Raw genomic sequence first — 25,818 nt, 5'->3', positions numbered from 1 at the left:
TCTACAAACACTAGATGCTTAAAAAAAAGACTGTTTTCAATCAGAAACGGCAGAGAACAGATTCCAGGTGAGGCAGGCAGTTCCCTTGCCTCATGGCAGGGGGCGCTCATGATCCCAGACATTGTGACTCCACAACTGCAGAGTAAGAGACAGTAACAGCGAGCTAGCCATGGAGCTAGCCACACAGTAAAGTCAAGTGCAGCGATATATTTATAGTTTTCGCCTCGTACCACAGATTATTAATAATCGAAAAATAAACATTAAGCCTAAAACCACATTACTGCAACAGACTGAATGTTCTGCTTTTTGTGTGGGAAATATTTGAGTTTTTATTTTTTTTTGGTGGTGGTGGGGGGGGCGTTGTCAGTTGCTATAGCAACAAGCCTGCTCGTAGCTGCACAGCTGTGGAGCATAGCACGAAATTAATAATATCTGCATGTCCAAGTTTAATTGAGTTATCCCAGATTGTAAAAATTCTGCTATTATTAGCCTTTATATTAGGAAAAACATGTGCTTAATTGAAATTTTAAAAATTTAAATGGCCAATTTTGAGTACCCTCCAAAATGTATTTTTACAGTCTGATGATCATTATATTCTTAAATCTTTTGCCAGCTCAAATTCATGGCGCCTAGATTGCTTCCTTATTCACTTTATTCCACAGTGAGTCACTCAGAGATGGCATGTGTTCCTGGACAGACAGCTTCCGATGGGAGCTCAAAGGTTTCCTGGTTAAAACTCTTTTTTTAAACAACCCTGATGACAACATGGAGGGACAAACGTCTGATGCTAACCAAAACAGACAGAGTGTACAGTGAGCAACTACTGTATAGGAAAGTTTAAAAAAAAGAAGCACAAAATCAATAGAAAGCAAAAATTACATAATTAATTGCATAAACTGAGACAACATAAATACGATAAATTAAAATGAACTGAATTTCAAAAGACAGTTCCTGCAATATGTCCCACTCCATCATCCCACAGAGGAGTGACCTCTGACTAGAGAAGGTCAGGTTTTTAAAGTTATAATGAGGGTTGACCAGCAGCAACACTGTGTACTAGAGGGCCCTGTTTGAAGATCTCGAGTTGCGTTTGGGCTCAGGAGAGGTCAGAATGTCAGCTGTATATTCTCAAGCTGACCTCTGCAAGCCTTAACCTCGTCCACCCTGGAGCCCCCTGTACCAGGTCAGGAAGGGTGGTGCTATTTTCAAAAGGTTTCCTAACACATTCAGACAGAACAAGCTCTCATAGCTACATAACCTTTCTTCAACCTGCAGTTGAAGTTTTCAGTAACATGATGGGTATTTACTGTTTTATACTGTTTATGTTCTTGTCAGGGAGTTTTTAAAAAGTTCTGGAGTTATTTTAACCCTTTTCTCACCCTCAGGTTAAGATAAGGAGCCAAACTGTAAATTTAAACTCCCCTATGTGCCTCTTATCTCTAGGTGGGCCTCACAGTTATGAATTTGTTACTGAAATGACTTCAGGAATGTTATTCAAAGAAATTTTAAACAACATAAGAAGATTTTTAGATTTTAAGCAGAGCCTTCTATTACTTGAAAATGTTGCTTATCTAGGCTTCTACTACAGTTCTTGTCTGAAGCTTTCATCCTGAATATCATATTTGTCCAATTACATTTGGGGTTTAAACTAACGCAACATTTCAGAAAAAGATCTTACCAGTCAAACATGGTAGTTGGTGGTAGTTTGGTTTTCTGCTTTGCTGTTTTAGAGCCTGGACAAATTACGGTAAATTATGGTTCCTTATCTCTAAAAGAAAATCCTGAAGAAAAATCTCCAGCCAGTATCTTAAATTGAAGTGCACTTAATAATGCGACAGAAAAATAATTAAATGAATGGCCTAGTCAAAGGTTTGATTTAGAAACTGTTGCATGACCATAAATATTTTGTTCATGGTAGAAAACTCTCCAGTGAATGAAAATGCTTCAGCAAAAAATACCGAACTGTAATTAATCTGCAGTGATGCAAAAATGTATTGTCAGGTATTACAAATATGCGATAAAATCAGCAATGAAATTCTTATATACTTTGTTAAAATACAGAACCAGTTTTTTTAGTTACTATTTCTGTCATTGTTTATAAAAATAACAAAATGTATTTAGTCTTTGCCTGATATTACAATATTATTTGATGGTCTGAAATATTTAAGTGTAACCAAAAAGCTAAGGTCTTTTGTCACACTTGGAGGTGAATACCTTTTAGTGACACTCTAGATTAATTTAGATGGATCAGGATGAAGTGACAAGGTTAAAATGAAACATTCAGGCTCAAATATGTTCACACAGCCCCACAAATGTTTGGCTAAATGTCCCTAAACAAGTTCAAGTTCTCTCAGATGAACTTTGTAAATCCACTATTGAGCTTCTGGCATAATTGTGACTGGATGTTTGACCACAGTTGTTAGCAGAGACAGCAGAACCCATTTAATTTGGTTGGTGTCCCGGCGCAGACCTGAAATCTGAGCATAGTTCACAAATTTTCAGCTTAGTTGAGCTTGTCGTTCAGAAATTGTGTTGTCACATTGCTTAATCCATTCTGGATTATTTAGGCAACAAGGACTTTGAGGTTGATATAATTTTTCTCTATTATTCCACCCAATTTGTGCAACAAATCAGTAAAACTAGGATCAAAACAACACCACCAATAAGTGCCAAATTCTGATATTTGAATTGAAAAATACAATTCAAGCTCATACTTTTTCTAATTGATAAACTTTTCTTTAAAAGAGATTTGGCTGATCTGTGCAGGCAGCTGCAAATGTTTGCCAAATCTAAAAGTGTAAATTATAAAGCAGAATTTCACACTTTCTCAGTTCAAACTTACTTCCCCAGCCTGGATGGTGAAGCTGATTTTCCAGCTGCTATCAGTTCACGTTACTCTTAAAGCCTCAGAGGTTCCCAGGTTTTTCCAGCTTCCTTTCATCTAACAGAAACAGTTCAGGACTTCTTTGAGGCAAAGTGGTGACTCATCCAAATAACTTGTATTTATTTAAAGTGATGATCTTGGAATCTGTATTTGTTTATAAATGACTCCAAGAGACTTTCCCTGCTTGTGTAAATCTGAAGTTCTCTCTCCTGAATCCTTCTTGGCATTTGAGTTGGACTGTTCTGAATTTTGAAAATGTGTCAATCTGATAAATGTTGTCCAACAAATCTGTTTTTTAAATGCTAACATAGAAAAATTTAAAAGTAGAATCACATACGATCACTTAGGAGAACAGAGCAAAAACCTTTAGCAACACTGAATGTGGAATGTGCGTATAGAATAGAATATCTATAATCTCACAGTGTGAAAATTCAAGTGTACCAGCAAAGTGATTTACACAAATGTAAAAATAGAAAATAAAAATAAGAGACTGCATGTTAGGGGCAAATTTAAAGCATAAAATACTGTGCAGATGTAAAAAATGACATACTAAGATTCAAAGAAATGTGCAACTAAGTAGGACAATTAAAAAGAATCAATCAAAAAGGACGTTGGTTCCTATATAATTTTGACTGTTGTGAATCTACAACACATTCAAAAATATGAATTCAAATTATGGTTTAAATAATGTACATTGTGATAATCATATGTAAACTTCTGAAAACAAATGTGATTCTGATTATATTTATAGCCCGGAGTTATCCCCCGTTTGGACGACAAACTTTGCTCTTTGCAAAAGCCAAAAGGTCTTTAATACACATTGTGCGTTTGAATGTTTGTCAGTCAGGAAATTATACAGGTTGAAGGTGAGGTCAGAGCCATTGTGTACGCATGTGTGTGTGCGCACATGTGTGTGTGTAAGTGTATAACCTGATCTGCCTCCACTTCCTATGATTAAAAGGTCGAACTTCTGATCTTAGTGTCAAGGCTTTGTTGCTTTACAGACAGATTTATTGTTGATTAAAAACAAATCCAGAGGTCAGAGGTGGAGGTGTACACCCAAAATTTTTCAGATTTATAGATGTAAAAGATTAAAGTAGGCTGATAAATGAAAACATAATCATCTTCTTTTTAAATAGAAGACAAACCACACCTTGTGTACAGTACATCCACAAAAAGAGAAAATCAATTTACCCCACATTTGAACCTCACTATGTTACAGAATATTACATGTTTCATCTCAGATGTTTCTAGTTGTTTGTTGATCACCAAATCACAGATAGATTTCTTTTCAGGGCAAAACTTTTAAAATGCTCAAGTTTTTGAGTAAGTTAATCTTTCACACAAGACACCCAGTATGTCTTTTTTTATTGGAGCAGCAATGTGAAGATTACAAAGGAACAACGGTCTACAAAGTCACAGGATACGAGTAATGCACCCCAGAATTGCTGTAAGCTGTAGTTCTTGCCTCCCATCGTGATCTCTTAAGTTTGCACAGACTTGCAGGCTTAAGCATCTCCCCTGGCAAACCAAATCCTCCCTCACATTGTTTGAACATTAGCATGGAGTCAGCCTTCCACAGCTTTGGTTTTTATCCAAAGTAGCTGGAGCAGATGTGTTTGGACAGTCAGGAATTCTCTGAGGTCTTTGGTGAGCAGAGAACTTGCAGAAAAGAATCGCAAATGACGTCTTTGCGTCTGTGTGGTTCACAGAGAAAGATACAAACCCGATAAGAGAAACGTCTCAAAGCTGTTGAGAGTACGGCGATGTACTCCCAACAGCGTCATAACTTTGTGATCTGAGAGCTGCATCAAAGAGTATGGGAGAAATGTGATTAATTTTAATATAAACAGAGAACAAAAAGCTACAGTAAGGTATAAAGAGAACAGGAGAAGGAGCAGGCAGGATCCAAGCAGAAGAAACACCAGTAATCTAAAAAAAATAAAATAAAAAAATTCAATGACATGGTGATCAGGGGACTCTATTCAGAGGAATACTGAATATTGTGAGAAAGGCTGGAGATCAGACACTGAGGGAAAGAGACTAATAGACAGAATTGGAGAAGAAGGAAAATAAGGGCACAGACTGACCACCGATTTTCTGTCTTGGATTACTTCACCATAAACACAAAGCATAGAAATGAAAGCACCTTTTAATATCTACTCCAAAAATCTCAAAATTCATAAATACATACAGTGAACTGCAAGTAAAACAAGCTGTCAATAAGTATTTAATATACCCAGAAATAATATTTAATATCAAAATGATGGACATTTCAATTCAGCAACACACGTGCTTTGTTTCATGTCTTGTCACATATAGACTGTTAATTCAGACTTGGACTCACTAACTCCAAAACCTTCCTTATGATTTTTGTCAGTAAGAGGAGGACTTGTTTGCTTTGAATAACTGCCTTCCTGTAAAATCCAAATATGCTTGATCTCAGCTGATGGCTGGCTATTCTCCTTCCGGTTGTTCTGGTAGACAGCAGAATTTATGGCCCCATTATTACGTCCTAAAGCAGCCAAGCAGCACTCTACTGCTTCCAGGTTTTTTTGTTGATATGATACAGCTTTTTAAAAACGCATTGTTTATGAAAGACATGATGATCTGCCTGTAAAAGTAAATCTGCTGGACTTCTCATTAGAACGCAGGCAACAATTCTGATTGCTTCACCAGATAGGACATGTTAAAGAAGTAAAAAACAAAACAAAAACAGAAAACTTAAGTGATGCAGCTTTAATGATTTAATTGAAATCCATTGTACGGATTCTAACTGCTTGAAGCTCTTTGAAAAAATACTAATTATAACATCACCGGTCGCAATAAACATTCCAACAAAAATGAATCTACTGTCTTTTAGAACAATTTCTATAACAGTCAGTGTTGTAGTTGCAGCAGCAGCTGCTGCTACAACTAAATACAGCTATGCCTATTTATGCAGCCTGTAGAGGAGAACCACCTTCTGTGACTACAGGACTGAGAAGTGAAACTAAGCCAACATGCAACCACAGTAACAAGCGTCCATGGCAGCTACTTCAGCTGCACCTGCAAATATAAGTATCTTTCAAATCACTGCAGTGACTCAAAATGTCAAAAGTCTCCGGAAAAGCAATGCAGCCACTGTCAGATCTTGACATGGGAAAAAAAGACGATGCACACACAGACTTGCTGCTGCATGGGATGTAGCAGCAGGAAACAGTTTAGCGCGGTCTCAGCGGCCCCAGTGTACGCCGTATGTACAGGATGTATCTCACAGAGAAAAGAACAAACAAACTGCACTAATACAACACTGCACCTTTTTTTTCAGCTGAAGATGAATCTCTGGGGTAAACTTAATGCCTTTGGTGAAGACCTCAACTGTTCTGCTGTGTGTTGTGAAGACAGAGATTGCTTTTCTTTTTTATTCCTAATTAATGATCTGATTGCTACTAATAAAAGCAGGTTAAACCACAACTGGAATAACGTCTTTATGACCAGGCATCACACATCTGCTTACATCTACCACTAAACATGGATTATCACAAGTGACAATGTAGTTTATTAAGGCTTTTGGTGATATGCTAGCACAAACAGGAACAGGAAATGAAATCATTCAAACCGTCACTCCCCAAAAAGTGTGTAAGGCACAGTTGTAACCCTATAAATACATGCACATGTACCGACACTGACGGGCCAGAAAAAGAAAGAATTAATCAAAGAAGCTCCTACGAAACTCATTGCAATCTTTATGAGCTTTTGGAGAGTTCCACAACTCAATGTGGGAGAATCTGTTGAAAGGACAATTAATCATGCACTTAAAACTGTCCTTTGAGGAAGAGTGGCTGAAAGAAAGCCATAAAAGCCCTTTTCAGTTTGTCACAACCCATATAGGCGACTTTAAACTCAAGGTGATCTGACTGGAAGAGACCAAAATATTACTTTTAGAAAAAATAAGATAGACGTGAACCTTTTTTCAGTAGTTGCTTGTTTATTAAGTTATGTTTTTACTATGTAAAGCACTTTGATCTGCCTCGTTACTGAAATGTGATATACAGATAAAGTTGACTTGATTGAATAAATTCAGGGAATTTTTGGCAAAAATATAGAGGCTGCTAAAGACACGACACTAGAAAACAACCCTAAACATACAGGCAGAACAATAATGGAAAGGTTTTAGATGTGTTTTACAATGGCTTAGTCAAAGTCCAGAAATAAAGGCAGTTGAAAATCTGCAGCAGGACTTGTATACCACACTTTTCAGATAATTATTCATATCATCTTATTAAGCACTAGCTTGAGTTGATAGCCTAAAATCCAAAAAATGTTGTTTTTTGTAATAGACTAAAACATTGTTTTGCTAACTTTAAGTGCGTCGTGATCATTCAGCGGAGAGTTAAGGGGTTAATTCAGCGGAACTTTATTGGCACAGGATACTTCCAGATTAGGTGTAGGTGCAGAGGGTGGAGTGAAGCATAAGGAGGGATAGAGGAAGGGAAAAGTCACAGACAGGAAGAGGCACTGAGAGGAATGTGTTGGTCAAGAGGATATAACTATACGTAATGACCCATTTATTTATTTATTTGTTCTCTTTTAAGAACATACTGTTGTGTGAACAAGACAAACACAATAGACACATAGCTTACTTGTGGTGGTACTAAATTCTTTGTGATACCATATGTGGTTTCCTCCAGAGGTGAGAAAAGGGGGAAGAAACCCTGCAGATAAAGTTTCTGAGGGCTTCTTAAGTGGTTGGCCGCAGCTTTGGTTTGCACCAACAGAGTGTTCACTGCCTTGCCCAGACAATGCAAAGTGCAGATCAGCTGGCAGAAAAAAAGATAACTGACCAAGACTCTAACAATGAACCTTTGACTTCAAATGGCCAAACATGTCACTGATTAGGTATTTTTGCTGCTTGGCAAATATGGCCAAAAAGACGTCATCAGGAGGAAAGAGCTGATTAAAGGACGGCGAAAGATAGAAAAATAAAAGGAGTCTGTGTGGAGCGCTTTCTGCAAAGCTTGAGTGCTTCCTGTCTCCCTTAAGCAGCACAAAGCATGACTGCACTGTCAATACACAAATCATCTGACAGAAGCCTGGCCTTATCTAGACAACATGCGGCTTCTTTCCACCAACAAGCATCACTCCGTGCTTGTAAAATAAAACATATTTCAGTAAAAGCCACAAAACAGGGGTTGGGTGTGTTAATGAGTGTGTGGATTGTGTTGGGTTGCTTCTTTGCAGCTCTACTGCTGGCATCCTGCTCTTATTTCACATCAATATCTCCACCCATGTGGTCTGTGTGGGTGGTTATTATTGAGGTTATGCTCATGATCAGACTGCCAGAACGCAATGTTCACAGAAGAGACAGTCAGATGGCTCAACCTGGTGATTTTGGCTAGTTTGTGTTTTGGCTTGTGGGTCGTGCTTCTGCTGAAGGTTCTCAGACTCTGTGTCTCACAACACTATAGAGCAATTATATTAGGGGATTTATCCAAAAAGATTATTAACTTTAGTGTCCAGCAAAATCAATTATACAACTTGAAGTTTTTCATATTTTGTGAAGATTTTAAGCATAAACGTCAATGTATTTTATTGCAGTGGATCAAAACAAAGTCCAGATGTGGGAGGAAAATATTTGTGGTTTCAAATGGAAGATCTTCCATATGTGGCAGACATATGTCCTTTAACCTGCAATAACAAATAAAATGTGGTACAGCAAGTTACATTCAGAACAAATAAAATCCTCTGGTGATTAATTTGACCTCCAAATAAATACAAATGTCCAGAATAGCTCTCATGGGTTTATTAAAACATATTAGAGAGAACAATATCCAGGCCATGATGCACACAAGACATTTCTAAAATAATTCTGTGCGAACCTCCAGGCAGAGTTAGAAAGGTTAGAAAGGTCAATTCATCATCCACAGATGAAAAGAGAATGGTACCAGTATCAATTGGACTGTTCACTTAATAATACTCTTAAAAGAGAGTATTATTCAGTGAGGAAACCAATGCTTACATTATTATTTTTTTATAATAAATGAAAAACAAATTGTGATATAATAAAATTATAATATTACATAAAATAAATATTCATTGTTTTTGGGACATATTTTTTTACTAGAAATTCCCTTTTTAAAGCCATTTACATTTTTTCTCCATAATCAGAAGTCTGTATCAACAAACTTCCTTGCTTCCTCTGGGATTTTGACAGAATCATCTTTTAACACTGTGTTTATGTTTCTGTCTTGTCTCTGTTTCTTCCAAACATTTCAGATGTGATTATGTTTTGCGCTCATTGTAGCCCACTTCAGGAAACGAATGTGTTCTTTTCTTGCCATTTCTGAAAATCATTTTAGCAGTGGCTTTTTCATCATTGCCCTGTTGGAAGTATCAGTGGTGCCAAGGATTTAGTTTTTCTTAAGACTGCTTGATGTTTTTCCCATGGTTTCATTGTAACATTTGACCCAGGGATATGTGATGATACCTTAGGGAAGGCAATGCATGCAACCACCACTGTCATGCAATGAATGTGAGTATTCATGCCACTCAAGGCAGAAACTAAGACATTGCACAGTGCTGAAGTGATGGCTACCAATAAACAATCCCACAGCTCCATGACAGTCCATCCGCTCCTCGGTCAGAAGCGGAGCCAACCAAACAGTAGACAAGAACTTGTAGTACATATTCACAACAACTCATCAAATGGCTCATTTTAGGTGCAATTAAATAATGAAAGCACTTAGGCCTCTAATAAGCTGAGTTAGAAATTATACCTTGAGGTGTTTTGTGCCATTAGGAAAACAAAGCACAAACAGTACTATGAGATCTACCTCCCAGTTAGCTGGAAGCATGTGAGTGCATTGAAGGAGGTGGAATATTATGCTGGGAAGAAACAAGGCTAGGAATCATTTTCCAAGAGAAAGCTACCATGATCTAGTCCTGGATGGACTCATGGATGTGGCAACTATCCAAACAATCAAAGGTGTCTTGATTTAAGTGTCTGCAATGTATAATTTGCCCTTAAACTGACCGTCATGGATTCAAGGCAAGGTACACTTTCGGGATTTTCCCAGTACTTTTCATAGACAAATACGTGAGGCTAATTCAGAGTAACCAATCAACCCAATAGTCATGTTTTTGATAGGTGGGACTGTGGTTGCAGTTTGATGGTCAACTTATTTAAAAAAATAATGACATAAAGTAGGTGGAGGTGAAATTTTGACATTTCACTGCCTGTTTATGCCATGACTAAACTAACATGTTTGACAAGAAAAACAGCCTATCAATTTCAAGCAACCTGTTTTTACTCAAGCTTGGAGCCAAATATCAGACTACAAAGCAATGTGAGTGAGCATGTTTTACTGAATGTTTAAAATCGCACAACATTCCAGCAGCCAAAGGCGGAGGTTTGTGGTTTTGCTTCACAGCTTCTACATGTGATCCAAAGATCTGGATCTGAAAAAAAAGAAGTCGTCCTACATAATGAAAATTAAAGTATAGATTCCTAAAACCTTAAATGTACTGTCTGCAGCTGAGTTGTCAAGAGTACACCTCAGGCATGCCTTATACACTAAAAGCTGTTCCTTGTTGTCTGATAGGCTACTGTCCTGCTGTGATGTCATGAGTGCTTGCTTTAAATAAGGGCAACAGGCTCAGCTGCTTCAAAGTGTGGTTGAGGGCTGAAAAGACTGAGTACACCCATGAGTGAGAACAAAGAGGAAGGAGCAAGACAAAGTGCTTGTGTAACAGTTTCAATACCTTATCAAAAGGTGGAGCCCGACCTTCTGAGAAGCACGGCTCGAATATGTTGTGGATTTAAAAGAACTGCAAGAATGAAATTATTGGACTGAAGAGAGCAAAGCCTGGAGGTAAGAAAACAGCACTGCAAGTCTGCTTTACATACATGAGTTCCATTCACTCTGTGTTCCCATGGGTGCATTTACATATGAATTAAAAAAACTGACATCTACTCTTATTGCTAATTAAATGTTTTAGAAAAATATTATTAAAACAGTTAATGCCATCTTGTTTGTCTTAAAGATTTGGCTTCAAATTAGAAATTAGAAATAAGATAATCCACTTTTTTCTGAAGGATTTTATCTCACATTAAGTAAACCATTCAGATTCTGTTTCTTATATTCTCAGTTGCCAGATGGAATAAAATAGTATAGCAGAACATAATTTTTTGAACCAGTCAAAATGATCAAACATGGTTTGTGTTATTTGGACAGTAAAATGTTTTCAGTCTTGTACTTAACAGTTTGTTCTGGTGACATGTTTATTCTACCGAGTACAGAAAAAGCTGGGGGTTTAGGCACTTATTAATGTTGTTTAAATGTGTGACTGAGTCTGTTTTTTGTATTTAGGGCTGTGGGTAATTCATCTGAGCTTTTGCTGAAATATTTTGATATTTACACATCAGACAATCATTTAGGGTTGATCAGGGGTGTCTTTTTAGTGATCTCTAGCATGGAGATGGTCAGAGTCCGTGTTGCAAGCTGTGCTTTTGCAGGTAATTGTCAAGAAAGTTATTGATCAGGTGCGCAGGACAGCAAACAGTTCAAGAGTCATTAGTTTAAAGGGTAAAAGGGGGATCTGATAAACTATGGGCATAGCAGAAATTTATAAATCATCATAAAATGCTTGTAATATAATATATAAAATAATGCCTGAAATAGTGAGCACCACATCATCATCTCTCATGGCCAGCCTCTCCTCTACCCATTCATTATGTCTGAATGAAGGTGAGCACAGGTAATGAAAGATTGATTTTTAAAATGAGTTTCCTGATGATCCATCATATTTCTGACATGTAATATGCACAAGGATGTGGACTTTTTCTTTCTAATGACAAATCTAAAAATCCAAAAGAAAGACTTACAATTCAGACTCAACAAAAAATCCTTTTGAGTCATGCTGACAGCATTGCTTACATAGGAGAGCAACTTCTCCGATTTTCATAAAACAACAAACCTGTCATGGTCTGCCTCGGCACTTTCAATGTGTCCTAAATATTCAGCGCCTTTTCTCGCTGGCATGCTGTGGAGCTGAGTAAACATATGCGAATCAATGCCGCTCCTTACAAATGCCATCAAACTGCTCTCCAAGTGTTTAGATTATGCTGGAATTAAGCCAGTTAACATTTTAAGCGGAAAATCCCGTTAACCTAACAGCATTTACAGACATCCTATACATGTGCATATTAAATAAGCGATGCCACTCTAAAGGAATACTTTAGATTATTTTACTCTGAGGATTTGTGAAGTTTTTATTTGTAAAATGTCCCTTACCTGCAGTAAAAAAAAAAAAAAAAAAATCACAGCTGTAGAGACCTAAGAGCCAGATGGCCACTTCATTTTAGTTGATTTGATTTAATTCATTAGTGTCTAAAGTCAGTCCTCAAGGGTTGGCATTCTGGATCCTTTAGTTCTCTCTGGATCAACACACCTGAATCAAATGATGGTTCATTAGCAGCCCTCTGCAGAAGTTTGACATGCCAGGTAGTTGGACCATTTGAATCAGCTGTGTTGGAGCAGACACACATCTAAAAACGGCAAGACGCCTGACCTCGAGGAGCAGAGCTGGACACCCATGATCTATTTAAAACAACTAAAACTAAAAAAAACTAAACTCCATAGGATGCAGTTCTATGTTAATGTCTTTGGTCAGTTAACCCAAGTCAAGAACTGACAGTATTATATAACTTCACAGTCACAGTGTAATTCTGTAAAAATAAAAATCTTTAATAATATTTAGATCGTGACATCAATTAGTTTACAGGATATGCGACTTATTCTGCTCTAATTCATAATCTTCCATTCCTTAGTTGACAAAATTTAACCATTAAGGGCATGTTTTTTACTAAAAGTACTACAAGGTGTATTTCATATTGATACTACACGTACTGAGAGGCTGGTATTTCTTGATAAAATCCAGATTCTATTTCCGCATGTCAGCTGACAAAATCTTCATTCACTTAATTTAAATACAGAATCTGTGCTGTTATTTCTGCTTTATATAACTCAATAGTGTTCAGTGAACAAAGCTTGAAGCCATTAAATTCATTAAGCCACAACTTCATTCCTCAGATTTTTTTTTCTTTTGCTGCAAACTCTCACTCTGCCTGTTTTTGTTCATGTGCTGTAAATTGAGACATTAAGACCAGTTTAGATATCTATATTATAGCTTTAGGTCTAAAGAGAAAATGAGGGCACAGGCATAGATTTTCAGCAGCAGCTCAGCTCAAAGACAAATATAACACAAAGTCACTAAGCTGGTAAGTTTAGTTTCACAAAATTAAGCTTGAGGATAAAAAAATCTGCATAAAGAAGCTAGATGTTGTCCTAAGTTAACCAATTTATGCCTTTTGTTTACTTCCAGTTAGATCAGAGTGGAAAGAGCTACACTCATCATGTAAAAAACAATATAATGTTCAAAGTTCATTTTTGGAAGACATCATTGATACATGTGTTGTTTTCTCACAAGTAATGTTACTTGCATTACTGCCAAGTAATGTTGGCAGATCCTTAAGACCTTAATTTACTTGATCAGCTGATTGTCTATTACCTCATTTCCAGACAACTGTTAACTTTTCACAGGGACACAGGGCAGTTCTTCCTCCAGGGCCGAAGTGAAGTCTACTTCGGGGTTAACTCCTTCATACGCCTTGAACATGAACCACGCGGAAGTTAACTTTTAATAGCGCCAACTTACAGTTGAAAGTTTCACAGACATTTTTCCCTTAGCCACTGCTCCGGTCATCGGCTACGCTCACCCCTCACACGTACCGTCTCTTCTTCGCTCCCCCAGCCTCCCGGTTCTTCTTGTTTTTAGCACGCAGCGCCCCCCTTCTGACCGGAGGACGGTTGCCACACATCTCGCTCACCTACACTCAACATACACACCACTTACTGAGCTATCATCACATACAGTGGAGGCACTTTCCGCAACACAACCATAAAATGCACAATTCTTTTTTACAAAATCCAAAGGTTTAACATACTATTGTTTGAAACAATGCAGTACAAAACAGTAACTTTTAAAGTTCAACAGTGTCTTGAGAAAATTTAGCCCTTTAATTTCTGGTAATATAACATATCATGTGGATTTGAATGTTTTCCATTTGAGTAGTTTTAATTAGTTGGTTTGACTATTTGTTAGGTTTACTTTCCACAAAATCACAGTGATATGACATCTGTCTACTACAGTTTTGAAACAACCACTGAAAATAACTTTACAGAATTTCACTTGAAGCATTCAAACTCTCCTCATTAAGTTTACAGTTAGTATCATCTGAGAAGATAGATGTCTTTCCTATGAAGACCTCCATATCCTGAACCCGTGCTGACCTAACAGTGCTAACCATCCCCCTATGTTTGACATGGACGGTCAGAATAGCAAACAAGGAACAGCATGCATCTGCTGTCAATTAGGCCACCTCAGTAAAAGAGCTGTTCTGGCCAGCCAGTCAGCCCTGTGTAAATAAAAGTGCTTTGTTCATGCATTACATTTAATAAATAAATGCGTATGAAGTCAAAAGTTTATAGTCATGGCCTGATGAGGAAAAGGTCACCTTGTTTTAGTTCTCTTACATGTCTGCGTGCAGCAATAAGGGTTTTGTTTTATTACCATTTCTTTCAGCTCCTTGGTGTTGGTCGGTCTGTACCTTTGTTACATAATACGCATTTTACTTTAGCTGCAGGCTGTTGCAAGCCCAGCTTGTTCCCAGCTTCAATCCGTTTTCTTGTTGTATACTTAAGTGGACTGATTAGCACAGAGTGCAAAAGCAAAGTGTACAAAGTGTACACTCTGATCCTTGGAACATGTTCGGAAAAATGTTCTAGACTTCTGATGACATGATGGTTTGAACAGAGACATTTGTGTCCTCAATATCCTTTTCTGCATTTTGCACAGCTCTTTTTGACTTAATAACTTCAATATAGGCTGAGACAAAGTGAAGAACTGACAAGATATTATAGCAGTAACACATGCTGCCAGTGAATTAATATTATTTGACTGAGATAAAATGCAAAGAGATGCAAAAAGCTGAACTCATAATAACACCAAGGAACATTTGGCTTCCACTGTGAATGACCACATGAGAAGTTCATGAGACAGAGACAGGATCCAGAGCATCAGTGAAAGGTTTGGTAAAAGCATTTACATTAAACATAGCCTATTTTAAATATCACTGACCTTTTGCAAAGAAATAATTATCTTCATATAAGCAGATGGTGTAATTGTGCAAAAGTATGACACATTCATTTAAAGAGAGAGGTGAGCAGCAGTCTGATGGGGAGTTTTGCATCCAGACCAATCGTTAACCTCTATGGCATGACTTTTTATTTTTGTGGGGAAGAAATATTTTCCTGCATTCTTTGGGAGCTTGGTGGTCCCTAATTACATGTCAATCATAAAATCGGACTCTGACACCTCCTGGAACCAGATTTGGGTTTGTTGCCTCAGGGTAACATTGGTCTAGAACACCAAGATTGTCTACACTGATTATGAGAAATGAAATACAAATCAAACAAAAACTATATTCATAAAAGAACTATTTTTTGGACAAAAATATGTCAAAAATCATGCCCCCCAAAAAATAAAATAAAGGAGCAATGTGAGGTACAGCTATGTGGTTTGTTGCCTGAGGGCAACGCCATGCCATAGAGGGTTAAAGGAGACTCACTTCCTCATCTAACGCTGCATATCATTTCCTATATACTGACATTACTTCTGTAAATATGTCACTCCACTGCAAAGTGAAAACATTAGCAGGTTGATCCATCTTAAGAATTTGAGTGGTAAACTAGTATTAAAAAAAATGTATTTGTCTGTCCCACATAGTGACAGAAATTCTTCTTTTAATCGAAAATTCAGAATTTATACAGATTAAAGTGATATATATTACCAATTTAGGAGCAACAATATGTTCAAAGTATAAATAATTACACAATAAATACAAAGACAAAAACAAATTGTTAGAGAAAATTAATCGTAAAGATAACAATCCTTTAATGCATCTTAAAAAACCAAATCATTCTAATAGAGTATCCATTTTAGGTATAATTCAACTTCTAGTGCTTTATTTTTTAAAAGCACTATAAGGTTTTAAAAAAAACTTATTGTTTTTTAACCAATGAGTAGCGTAACCCAGAGAATGGTCCTGTTGGAACTCAGTACTGTCTAGACTTGATTCAAGGTTAGAGTTTATTATGGGAAGATGCTAAAAATATTTTACTGGTTCCTATTTTAGCCACCTCCCAGTTAAACTCTACTACAGTTAGGCCTTTCCTTTTAAATTTTAGCACATACAACACATGTGAGTGGCATATCACCCATCTCGATCATCAGTGTTTACATTTAAATATATGAGTGAAATAACATAACCTCAGTGGTAATATTAATTTAATTAATTTAACAAAATTAGAAGTTCAGCTGTTTAAAGCATTTCTTGAGCAATTATGTCTCAAGATACAATGAAAAAACATCTCTGCAAAAAAAAAAGATGTATAATTAATCAATTGCGAGTTTAAAAGCAGACATATCAGCTGTTCCTTTGTGTGGGTGACACTCCTTCAGGGACATGTTACACAGGCTTTGTGCATTAAAAATATATGGAATATTGCAAACTTCGTCTAACTCGTAAGTAGTTTTAGTCCAATTTAAGGTGCAACTGCAGTGAAATAATCACAAATTATGTCTATAGAACTTCAGTCCTCAACTGAGATTACTTTCCTCTCCTTTGCTTTACAAGTTAGAGACGTGGAAGTCTGGAAAATCATGTAAAGTTAATAACAGTCACACTTTTTTCCCCAAGTTTTTGAGGGATTTTAAAGGTTATTTTAAGTTCAAAAGTATCATTGCTTGGACAAAATCATTGATTATGGTTTTAAAATAATAAAAAACGTCATTGCAAAGGATCGTCTCAGAGTTAGTTCCTCTATAATCCGTTTTTTGTTCTGCACATTTGCAAAAGGTTTGTAATGAATATAGTTTTAATCACATTCTGAAGTCTTTGTTGCTGTAAGTGGAGATGTGTGTCACTACATTACTGATGCTGAACCAGCAACACTGCTGTAACAGGAAGAAGCTGAGTTTGGAGACAATTGAATTTTGTTCTGGAGTTTAACCAGAGCGAATAAAAAATGACATTTTAGCAATGAGACAGGAAGCTGAAATCCTGGTCTTAGCTCTTCTTCACTTGGATCTGCATCTGTTAAATAAAAGACTCTTCACAAATTCATCTTTTCACAAAGTTTGCAGAGAATTTAAATCAGTTATAGAGTGCAGCTGTTGTGAATGAGTCAGTGGTGAAAGTTTTTATTTAAAATTCACATGGAGACATTTTTCTTGTCTGCCACAGACTACATATTTGGCAACACAGATGAGAGGGAGTAAAGGTTCAGAGACAGTCAGATCAATAAGCTGCATTTTTACTTGTTTCATGTTTATCCTCACTTAACTTGAGCCTGTAAAAAACTGTAGATGTTACATATATGTTATTGAACCTTATCAGATGCACCGTAAAAGATTTAACCTCCTCTTATGTTCTTGTTGCTTCTCAGATTGCTTAACCATTATCACCAACTATTTTTTATTGTTTGTCTTGACAGTAGATCATGGGAGGTGTGACTTTTGTGCCACCATCCACGAACCAGACACAACTCAGCAACATCACCAATTCACCACCAGAATATAATGATGTAGAACTTGTGCTGCTTGGTGTTGCCATGGCTATTCTTGTCCTAGCAATAGTTTTTGGTAAGTATAAAAAATGCCAGTAACAGTGTCTTGCAAACATTTTCTCTGTTACATTTTGCTTTACAAACACAAATCTCCTTGCGTTCCTTTGGATTTTATGTGATAAACCAACAGCAAAGAATTGGAAGCAGAGGAAAACAGAAGCAAATCTTGAGCAACTTTAAGTATAAATATTGTGGTGTGTATTTGTTTTCACTTACGCTGAGAGGTTAAACCACCAGTTGCTGCCAGTTTTGGGGATTATGTCTCCATTATCAAAAAATATCCTGAGACTGGCATTTTTAATATTTGTCTTTGCTTAACCTCAGTCAGTGTAGATAGAGAGCATATGGGAGCAAAAGATTTTAAAGTCTTGTCAAAGATTTTTGAATGGGTTTAGATTTGGGCTTTGACTAGGCCATTCTAACACTTCAGGAGACATACATCTAAACCATTCTTTTACATCTCCAGCTGTCTGTTTAGGATAACTGTCCAGCTGTAAATTGAAAATCTGATTCCTAAAACATTTTTTTCTGTTTTATCCGGTGACAGCATCATTCTTCATGATGCTGTTCACTGGTGTTTACAGTACAGATTACATTACACGCAGGTGGACTCTTTTTAATAATTAAATAACCTCAGAAAGTGACTGACTGCAGTTGATTTTATTTATGGGGCTGAAAATAAAGGCATGGTACACCATTCGGCGTTTTAGTTTTGAGAAAAGTTAAGAATCTTTGTCAATTTTATTTCACTTCATACTCATGTACCAAGTTGTACTGTGTTCACATCCCAGTAAAATTAATTGTGGTTGCAGACTGACAACATTTAAAAAAAATTCCAGTAGTGTGAATACTTTTGTAAGGAGCTGCACTTTCATTGGCTGGATTATTGGAGAATCAAACCTGATTGATTTTATGCTTTTAGTTCAATAGTCATTGTTTTCTGTGCAGGTAATGTGTTGGTGATTACAGCCATCCTGCGCTTCCAGAGGCTCCAAACTATCACCAACCTCTTCATTGCCTCACTGGCGGTTGCTGACCTCATCATGGGTGTGATTGTGGTCCCTTTTAGCTCCAGTAACATCCTGCTGAAAAGCTGGGTGTTCGGAAACTTCATGTGTGACTTCTGGACGGCAACTGATGTGTTGTGTGTGACAGCCAGCATAGAAACACTGTGTGTGATTTCTCTGGACCGCTACCTTGCTATTACAAGGCCTCTCCGCTATCCGACACTGCTCACCAGGTAAGACAGCTTTTAAACGATAAATATATGAATCATTTTAATTTTAAGAAGAAAACCGTGTTTAAAATTCCAGTCAGATAAATACTGCAAGTTGTTTTCAATCTATTGACAAAGTTTCTTGGGTGTGGCCAGAAGAGCAGGTTGGTGGAAAATGTTAACCTACAAACCCCTTAAGACCTGAAGCACATTTTGCAAATGTATGCAGTTGGCCTTAGCTATCCATTCTCTAGCTAATAGGTTAAGCTCTGCCAAGGTAATTATTAACCCTTTTAACTCTGCGTCATTATGTACTTCCACCAAAACGTGCAGTTCTTTAATGCTTCTGAAAGAACATGGGTTTGTTTTTCTTTCTTAATGTTAAGACATGTAAAAATCAACCAGTTGGTGTGTTATTTAAAGTAAAATGGGAAACTGAACAGCTGGCTTACAATACCACCTGTTTACAAATGAATGCCATGTTTTACCAAGCATGCAAAAGCTATGAGCAAACTTGAGTTTTTGCTGTTGTGTAGATCACTTTAGTCGTTTAGAGGTCGATACTGGTTTAAAAATGAAAAGAATCTGGATTTGCAAAGTTCCAAAGGGTTGAGATCACTGGACTTTTTCAGTTCTTGCTTTGGCAAAAGGCTTGTAGTATCTATTGCAAGCCAACTCTCTAGCTCAGACAGACTGAATGAGTTGAGCTTTGACTAAAAGTCAAGTTGAGTCAAGCCACTTTGAGTATGTACTTGTGGAAAATAGTTATTTATGCACCAGACAAGACAGAGAAAATGCTAATCACTGCACTTCGTCTGGCAACGCAATTAAATAATTCAAACAATGAAAATTTTATGATGGAAAATTTCAGAGCTTTTGAAACAGTAATGTTTTATAACCTTGTTTTACATTGGTACCATCAACAGACCAATGCCCCCAACTTTACCCTATTTTGACATTTCAAACTGCAGATGCATATCTGAGAAGCCCTAACACAAACTAATCTGGTTAGTCTCCAAGCAACTCGGGCTTCAAAGTGTTTTCATTCCAAGTCTCATAAAATGGCCTCTTTCAGAAAGGCCATTTAGGAAACCACTTGACAAAGTGGTTTCCTAAAAGGCAACATTTACAGGTAGATGTTTTGTTTCCTGATTTATAACAACAGTTACTGATCTGCGTGCTTTTATCATCTTTCCCATGTTTAAACTTTCTTGTCTGTTGATGCTTTCCAGGGCTCGGGCTTTCACTGTGGTGTTTGTGGTTTGGGCAGTGGCCTCGCTCATCTCCTTCCTGCCCATCTATCTCAAAGTCTGGGTGTCAGACAAAAAATCAGCTGTTGAATGCTTATACAGTGAGACCTGCTGTGAATTCAACACCAGTGCAACATATGCAGTCTGTTCCTCAATTGTGTCTTTCTATCTGCCGCTGGTGGTGATGATTTTCCTTTACACCCGTGTATTCCAAGAGGCTCAGAAGCAGCTGGAAAAGATCCGAGGAAGGCAACGGCACTTCTACCACCTACATAAGTCTGCACTGTTGACTTACCCAGAAGACAGCCCTGCAATGAATAAACTCAGGACAGGAGTGGATGGAGAGGACAGACTGAACATGCAGCAAACTGAGGATACGGACAACAGGCAAGAGGAGAAGAGAGAAGAAAATAGAGTGAGGATAGAAAAAGAAGGCAGGCAATCTGCTGCAAAGCGTCTCAAGTTCTGTCTTAAAGAGCACAAGGCTGTGAAAACTCTGGGAATCATCATGGGAACTTTCACATTGTGTTGGCTACCATTTTTCATTGTCAATATCGTCGTAGCGTTTGTAGATCTCGATGACTATAAGGAACTATTTCGATTCCTTAACTGGCTAGGTTATTCCAACTCTGCCTTCAACCCCCTCATCTACTGCCGCAGTCCTGATTTCTGGCACGCCTTTCAGGAGATCCTTCATTTGAGGGGCAGAATCTTTGGATGGAAGGGGGCATGTGGATGGTGTAGTGAGAGACACAACTACCCCAATACTCCACAGAGGCAGAATGGGAACTCAGACTTGAGTCGTGTCAGGGGGCTGGACACTCAGGAAACATCAGTGTGGAAAGGAAGTCTGGAGAGCTCAATTCAAGACAGCTCTCTGACCCTGGCTCTACCAGCGTCATGCTCAGAGCAGGTTCTAGATGTAGCTCCCGGTTCCTCGACCAGTTGGGAGGAAAACAGCTCCCGCAGTAGGACTTGTAAGGAAAATGTTGCTTCTATTGCTTGACCAAAAACAATGACATTAGACCTTAAATTAAAGGGGTGGTATCATGTAAAATTAACTTTTTTGAGCTTTGCATAATATATTAACTTTATTCCCTTATCAAAAACATACATGTAGTGTTGCCTCAATTCTTTAAAGTTTGAGAAATCTTTTAATCTCAAATGGCAACTGTTCAACTGTCCAAAACGCCTGGCTAGACCTAGCTCCACCTTCAAGGACGCAGCTCCTCCTAGGAGTTACAGTTTCCAAGCTTCCGCCTCACAGAGCATCCCTCTCATTAGGGTCTTCCCCCCTATTCAGCTCCTTCAGACTAGCCAGCACCAATTAGCAAACACCTGGTGGCATTGTGCATCTGCTGAGCTTATTATACAAGCTACTTCTCAGTGCAATGCTGGTAAAAATGTTGCTAAAAGGCTAATGGAGGAGTACTGTTGTGATGACTTCCTGAAGGCAAAGTTTCAGAAAGAGGATGAGTTTTTAAAGAGACAGAGACCCAATTACAAGGAGTTAAATCAGGAAATACATTTTTCTCTAAATCCTATTTGATATGTAACAACTGAAGGTAACATAGTTGGTTGATTATAATATAAAATGGCACTATATGCCTGGAAAACACATAATACTGCCCCTTTAAAAATACATTTCTACATAGCATTATCTAATTTGTTTATCTTTGATGGACTGATTGAACTTTCTGGTGTATAACATGGCTGGATGAGATTATATTGTCTCAGTGTTACTGTGGTTTTACTTGATATCCATGTTCTTCATCTCTATTGCAGTTTTTTAAATTGCATTCAATAGACTGAAATACAAAGATCAGTGATCTAAGATTAATTTAGCATTCATACATTCACCCAAACAAAAAATGTGGAATATTTTCACAGATAAGATACCAAATTGTGGCATGCCATCAGTATCTCTGGATTCTTTTAAGGAGGTGACTGTGGGAACTAATTACCTATAACAAGGGAAAATATTAACATTGGAACATTTGATTCATATGAAACAGCCCATTTGATCCTAAGCCAATCTGAATGATGTCTTAAAGAAATCAATCTGTAAAGAAAAGCTAAAATAAATTAAGACTTAAAAACAAGGCTTGAGTTTACAAGATAATTTACATATAATAAAATAACATATAATATTATTAGAACTTCTATCATCCTTTGATGTAATGAATGGTACTCAGCTGGGTTTGCATCCAACTCTTTGGAGTACTTTGTGGGATATTAAAGATTTTATTCACAAGTGGAGTTAGTGGTTTATTGTATAATGTCTTACTGAAATCTTTACACCACTTGAAGATTTCATAAATTGATCACTAAACAACACAACTTATTGTATAGATCAATACAAAGTAGGAAAAAAATACAGATTTTCTTTTTACAAATTTAAAAATGTGAAGTGTGGCATTGATCTGTTGTTGCCCAACCTTTATTCTGATACCCCTAAATAAAACGTATGTGTGGAGAAAGGACACATCTAAAAGTTGCAGAACGTCTTCAGGATTGGAGTTGAACTCCCTTGATCTAGAAGGTTTTTATGCAAATTTTATTTTTCAAAAAATTTGCATGCCTTTTGTTTCACCTTCATTTGTAGACAATGCATTTTATGTATTGCTTTGTGTGGGTCTATCACATATAATTGCAGAAAAATGGTTGTAACGTGATCAAATATGAGAAACTTAAAGGGGTATTTGATAATTTTCCAAGGCACCTGGTGCACAAAGTAAAATATTTTACTAAGCAAGTTTTTAAAAAAGTATTGGAAGGTATTGGAAGTGATACAGTTTTGAATCATTTATTTAGAAAATAGTAGATTGTATGTTGGAAAAATGGATCATTTGGTCAGTGAGATGAAAGACTGGTTTTCACCGGCAGCTACAAAGGTGTCTGTATTCCACAATAGCCTCTTCATATTTCGACTATCTTAAAGCTTTACATGAATGTTGAAGGTACTGATATGTGCATATTGTTCAGTTGCAAAAAACAACAGATGATTTTATCACTGTTAACAATTGTAGGACAACATTAAAAAATGGCGCATTTGGGTGATGTTGGACTTTATTTAGCTTAGCAATGTTATTGACTATGTACAGTTTTAAGAGCTATAGAGAAAGTACCTCATTACTTTAACAAGTGATTTCAGGTTACTTCATTCCAAGCTGTTCATTAAAAACTGTTAAAAACGTTCACTTTTTGAATGTTTTAAATGTGGCACTTGTTGCCAGTTCTTGCAGATTAAATGACACATATATATGGTAGTCTAAGAATGTGTTGAGATATATATTATCTGTATATTCCATAGCAGACGTGAATGTTTAGATAGGTCAAGCAGCTTTTGTTACTGGGACAGTAAAGATTCAAACTGTTGTCCATGTTAACCACAATGTGTTGAGCTTACTGTGGTTGATTATAATCTCATTTATCATAATGATGCATCAGCAAATGTTTTGTTAAATGTCTGTATCTGCCTAAGACCTGGTTGCCCTGATCATACATTAAGAAAAGTTTATTTGTCTAGTGAAGTTGTTGCATCTTTGGGTAAAAGGCTGAAATGTTATCAGATTTGTTTTAACAGCCTTGTTCTGAGTCATCCAAATATCATTTGCTAGTTGATCATAAAGGCATAAAAATAAACGTGGAAAACAAACTTGTTTAGGGTTTTAGCCTTTCCAGGTTAAGCAGCACAACTTAAAAATACACTGGAGTCAGATAATTTTTCTTAAATCTTTATTACAAAAATAAACCTTCATCCATTTTAAGTTAAACTATGTGTCAAAGCTATGAATGTAAAAAATGAGTCTTATCTGTTACAGCTTTAATTCTTTTAAACTGCTCTGACTGCAGATATGGGCCAGCTGTTTTTTGAAGAGTGATTTATGAAGGCCAATAAAAATCTGCCTAACTTCAGTGGTAATGAACGGTGGCTAAAATAAATGGGCTTCTGCGTCTTATCATATAATTAAAAACTTCCAGAGTAAGAATTTGCTACTGCAACAACAGATGAATTAATTATAAAGCTTCTCACATGTCTTAACCTGTAGAGTCCCTTGTTTTCTATCTTTAAAAGTGACAAAGAGAAAGAGGTCTCAATGCTCCATCAGAGGAACAGGACTAATAGACAAAAATAACAGTTTATAGATTAATTATAAATATACTGCTCAAAAAAATAGAGGGAACACTTTAAGTGTTAAACACCTGTTTAAGTGTTCCCTTTATTTTTTTGAGCAGTGTACATATGTTTTTTTTAAATAGCTTCTTTTACCCTGACTTCATAGCATTTGTTGTAGGTATCAATTAAGGATGTTCAGCTCCTTTATAAAAATTAAAAAAAAAAAACTGTTGTTCCTTAATATAATTTTTTTTTGTCATTGAAAGAATGAGGCAAGATTATGCAACTGTTTCTCACTACTGTTATATATAATATATATTTTTTAATATTTCACATCTATACAGGTATGACTATTAATGTGGAAGATGGAAGATGGTTAGTGATTAACCTTCATTTCATAACATACTAGTTGTAGACCACAAAGAAGAAAAAAAAACAGATTTGCATTGCTAATAAGGTTTTTCCACATCCAGACAAAACGTCCAATAAGCAGAAAAACCCCTGAACTTTGGTCACTCTGAGGCAGAAAGTCTTTCTCGATGTAGGGGTGGATAAGATGAGGGGTTGTGGGAGCTCCACTTATAGCAAGATTATGAAGAACAGCTCCATTATTCTGAGTTCCTTCCTGATAAACCTCAGAAGCATTTACGCTGGGATAATTGTGTATGAGATAAACACCTGAGGCCCTTGACTTGTGACTATCAGATGGTTTCTTTTGCTTCCCTGAATTCATTTTCTACCATCAATATTCACTGGATCTATTTCTTTGCCTCTCAGAACAACACTGTGAAGCCATGCTTTCATTTTGATTTACCATCTTTAGCTCTTCAAACAATGCAACGTTTCAGACAGTGCAGAGATGATTATCGTTCTGTTGGGCCCACAGTTTAGATAAGGTTGTCTGTAACACTCACTTTACAAACACAGTGCTTTGTTTACGCATTTTTAAATGGTTATTCAGAATAAAATGATTTGAGATGCTCAGTTGATGTGGAATGTAAAAACCTTGTTTTGTTGTACTTTTTGTATTGTGTAAGTATAAACATGTTGAGTGTTCTACATTTGAAAGACTTCCTGGAGAAAGGTAAATAGTTTTCATATTTAAACCAACTTGCAAATCGTGTTGTCCAATGATTTAAAAAGAGAAATTACAGCCAAAACATGCCTTTGCCTGTAAATATTAAGCACAAATGTTTGGACATCTGTGTTAAAGAGACTTTTCCTATGGTTGTTTATCCCTAGTCCTCATCTTACTAATTTATTCCTGGTATTCTTCAAAGACAAAAAAGAAACACTTTACAGATTTACTTTCTGAAAATGTCTAATCCTAGAGCGATTCATTTTTAATGTTGGATGCAAGGCCAAAAACTCAAAACATCAAAACAACTTTCAATTACGCTTGTGCTCTCAGTTTCAGAAGCTTTTTAGAGAAGAGCATTTTTGTTTTCTACCTCCTTAAGATCTAAATGAATGTCATCTCACTGCTGTAAATATTTATTCATAAGCTGTTGTATATGTTTGTAAGTAAAAGAACAAAGTTTGAAACTGTGTCATTTAAATATGTTCCTTTGCTTGTCCTCAGTTGGTGAGTGTGTGTTTATTTCTGCGAGTCAGTTTTG

At 36.7% G+C, this 25,818-nt stretch overlaps 1 protein-coding gene across 2 annotated transcripts; it reads left to right on the top strand.

The window, feature by feature from the left end:
- Positions 1 to 10,548: 10,548 nt before the first annotated feature.
- On the top strand, positions 10,549 to 21,450 carry LOC102233929 (beta-2 adrenergic receptor-like). 2 transcript variants are annotated; one of them, XM_014471380.2, is made up of 4 exons: positions 10,549 to 10,737; positions 17,485 to 17,629; positions 18,562 to 18,853; positions 20,062 to 21,450. In XM_014471380.2, the coding sequence occupies exons 2-4, from the start codon at positions 17,488 to 17,490 to the stop codon at positions 21,083 to 21,085; spliced, it is 1,458 nt and encodes a 485-aa protein (XP_014326866.1). In that variant the 5' UTR covers positions 10,549 to 10,737; positions 17,485 to 17,487; the 3' UTR covers positions 21,086 to 21,450. The 2 variants fall into 2 exon arrangements, with proteins under 2 accessions (XP_014326866.1, XP_023197650.1); XM_023341882.1 differs by having other exon boundaries at positions 17,482 to 17,629.
- Positions 21,451 to 25,818: the final 4,368 nt, after the last annotated feature.

This window comes from Xiphophorus maculatus, chromosome 11 (genome assembly GCF_002775205.1).
Source record: "Xiphophorus maculatus strain JP 163 A chromosome 11, X_maculatus-5.0-male, whole genome shotgun sequence".
Taxonomy (NCBI): domain Eukaryota; kingdom Metazoa; phylum Chordata; class Actinopteri; order Cyprinodontiformes; family Poeciliidae; genus Xiphophorus; species Xiphophorus maculatus.
This window is presented reverse-complemented; position numbering and strand designations above follow the sequence as displayed.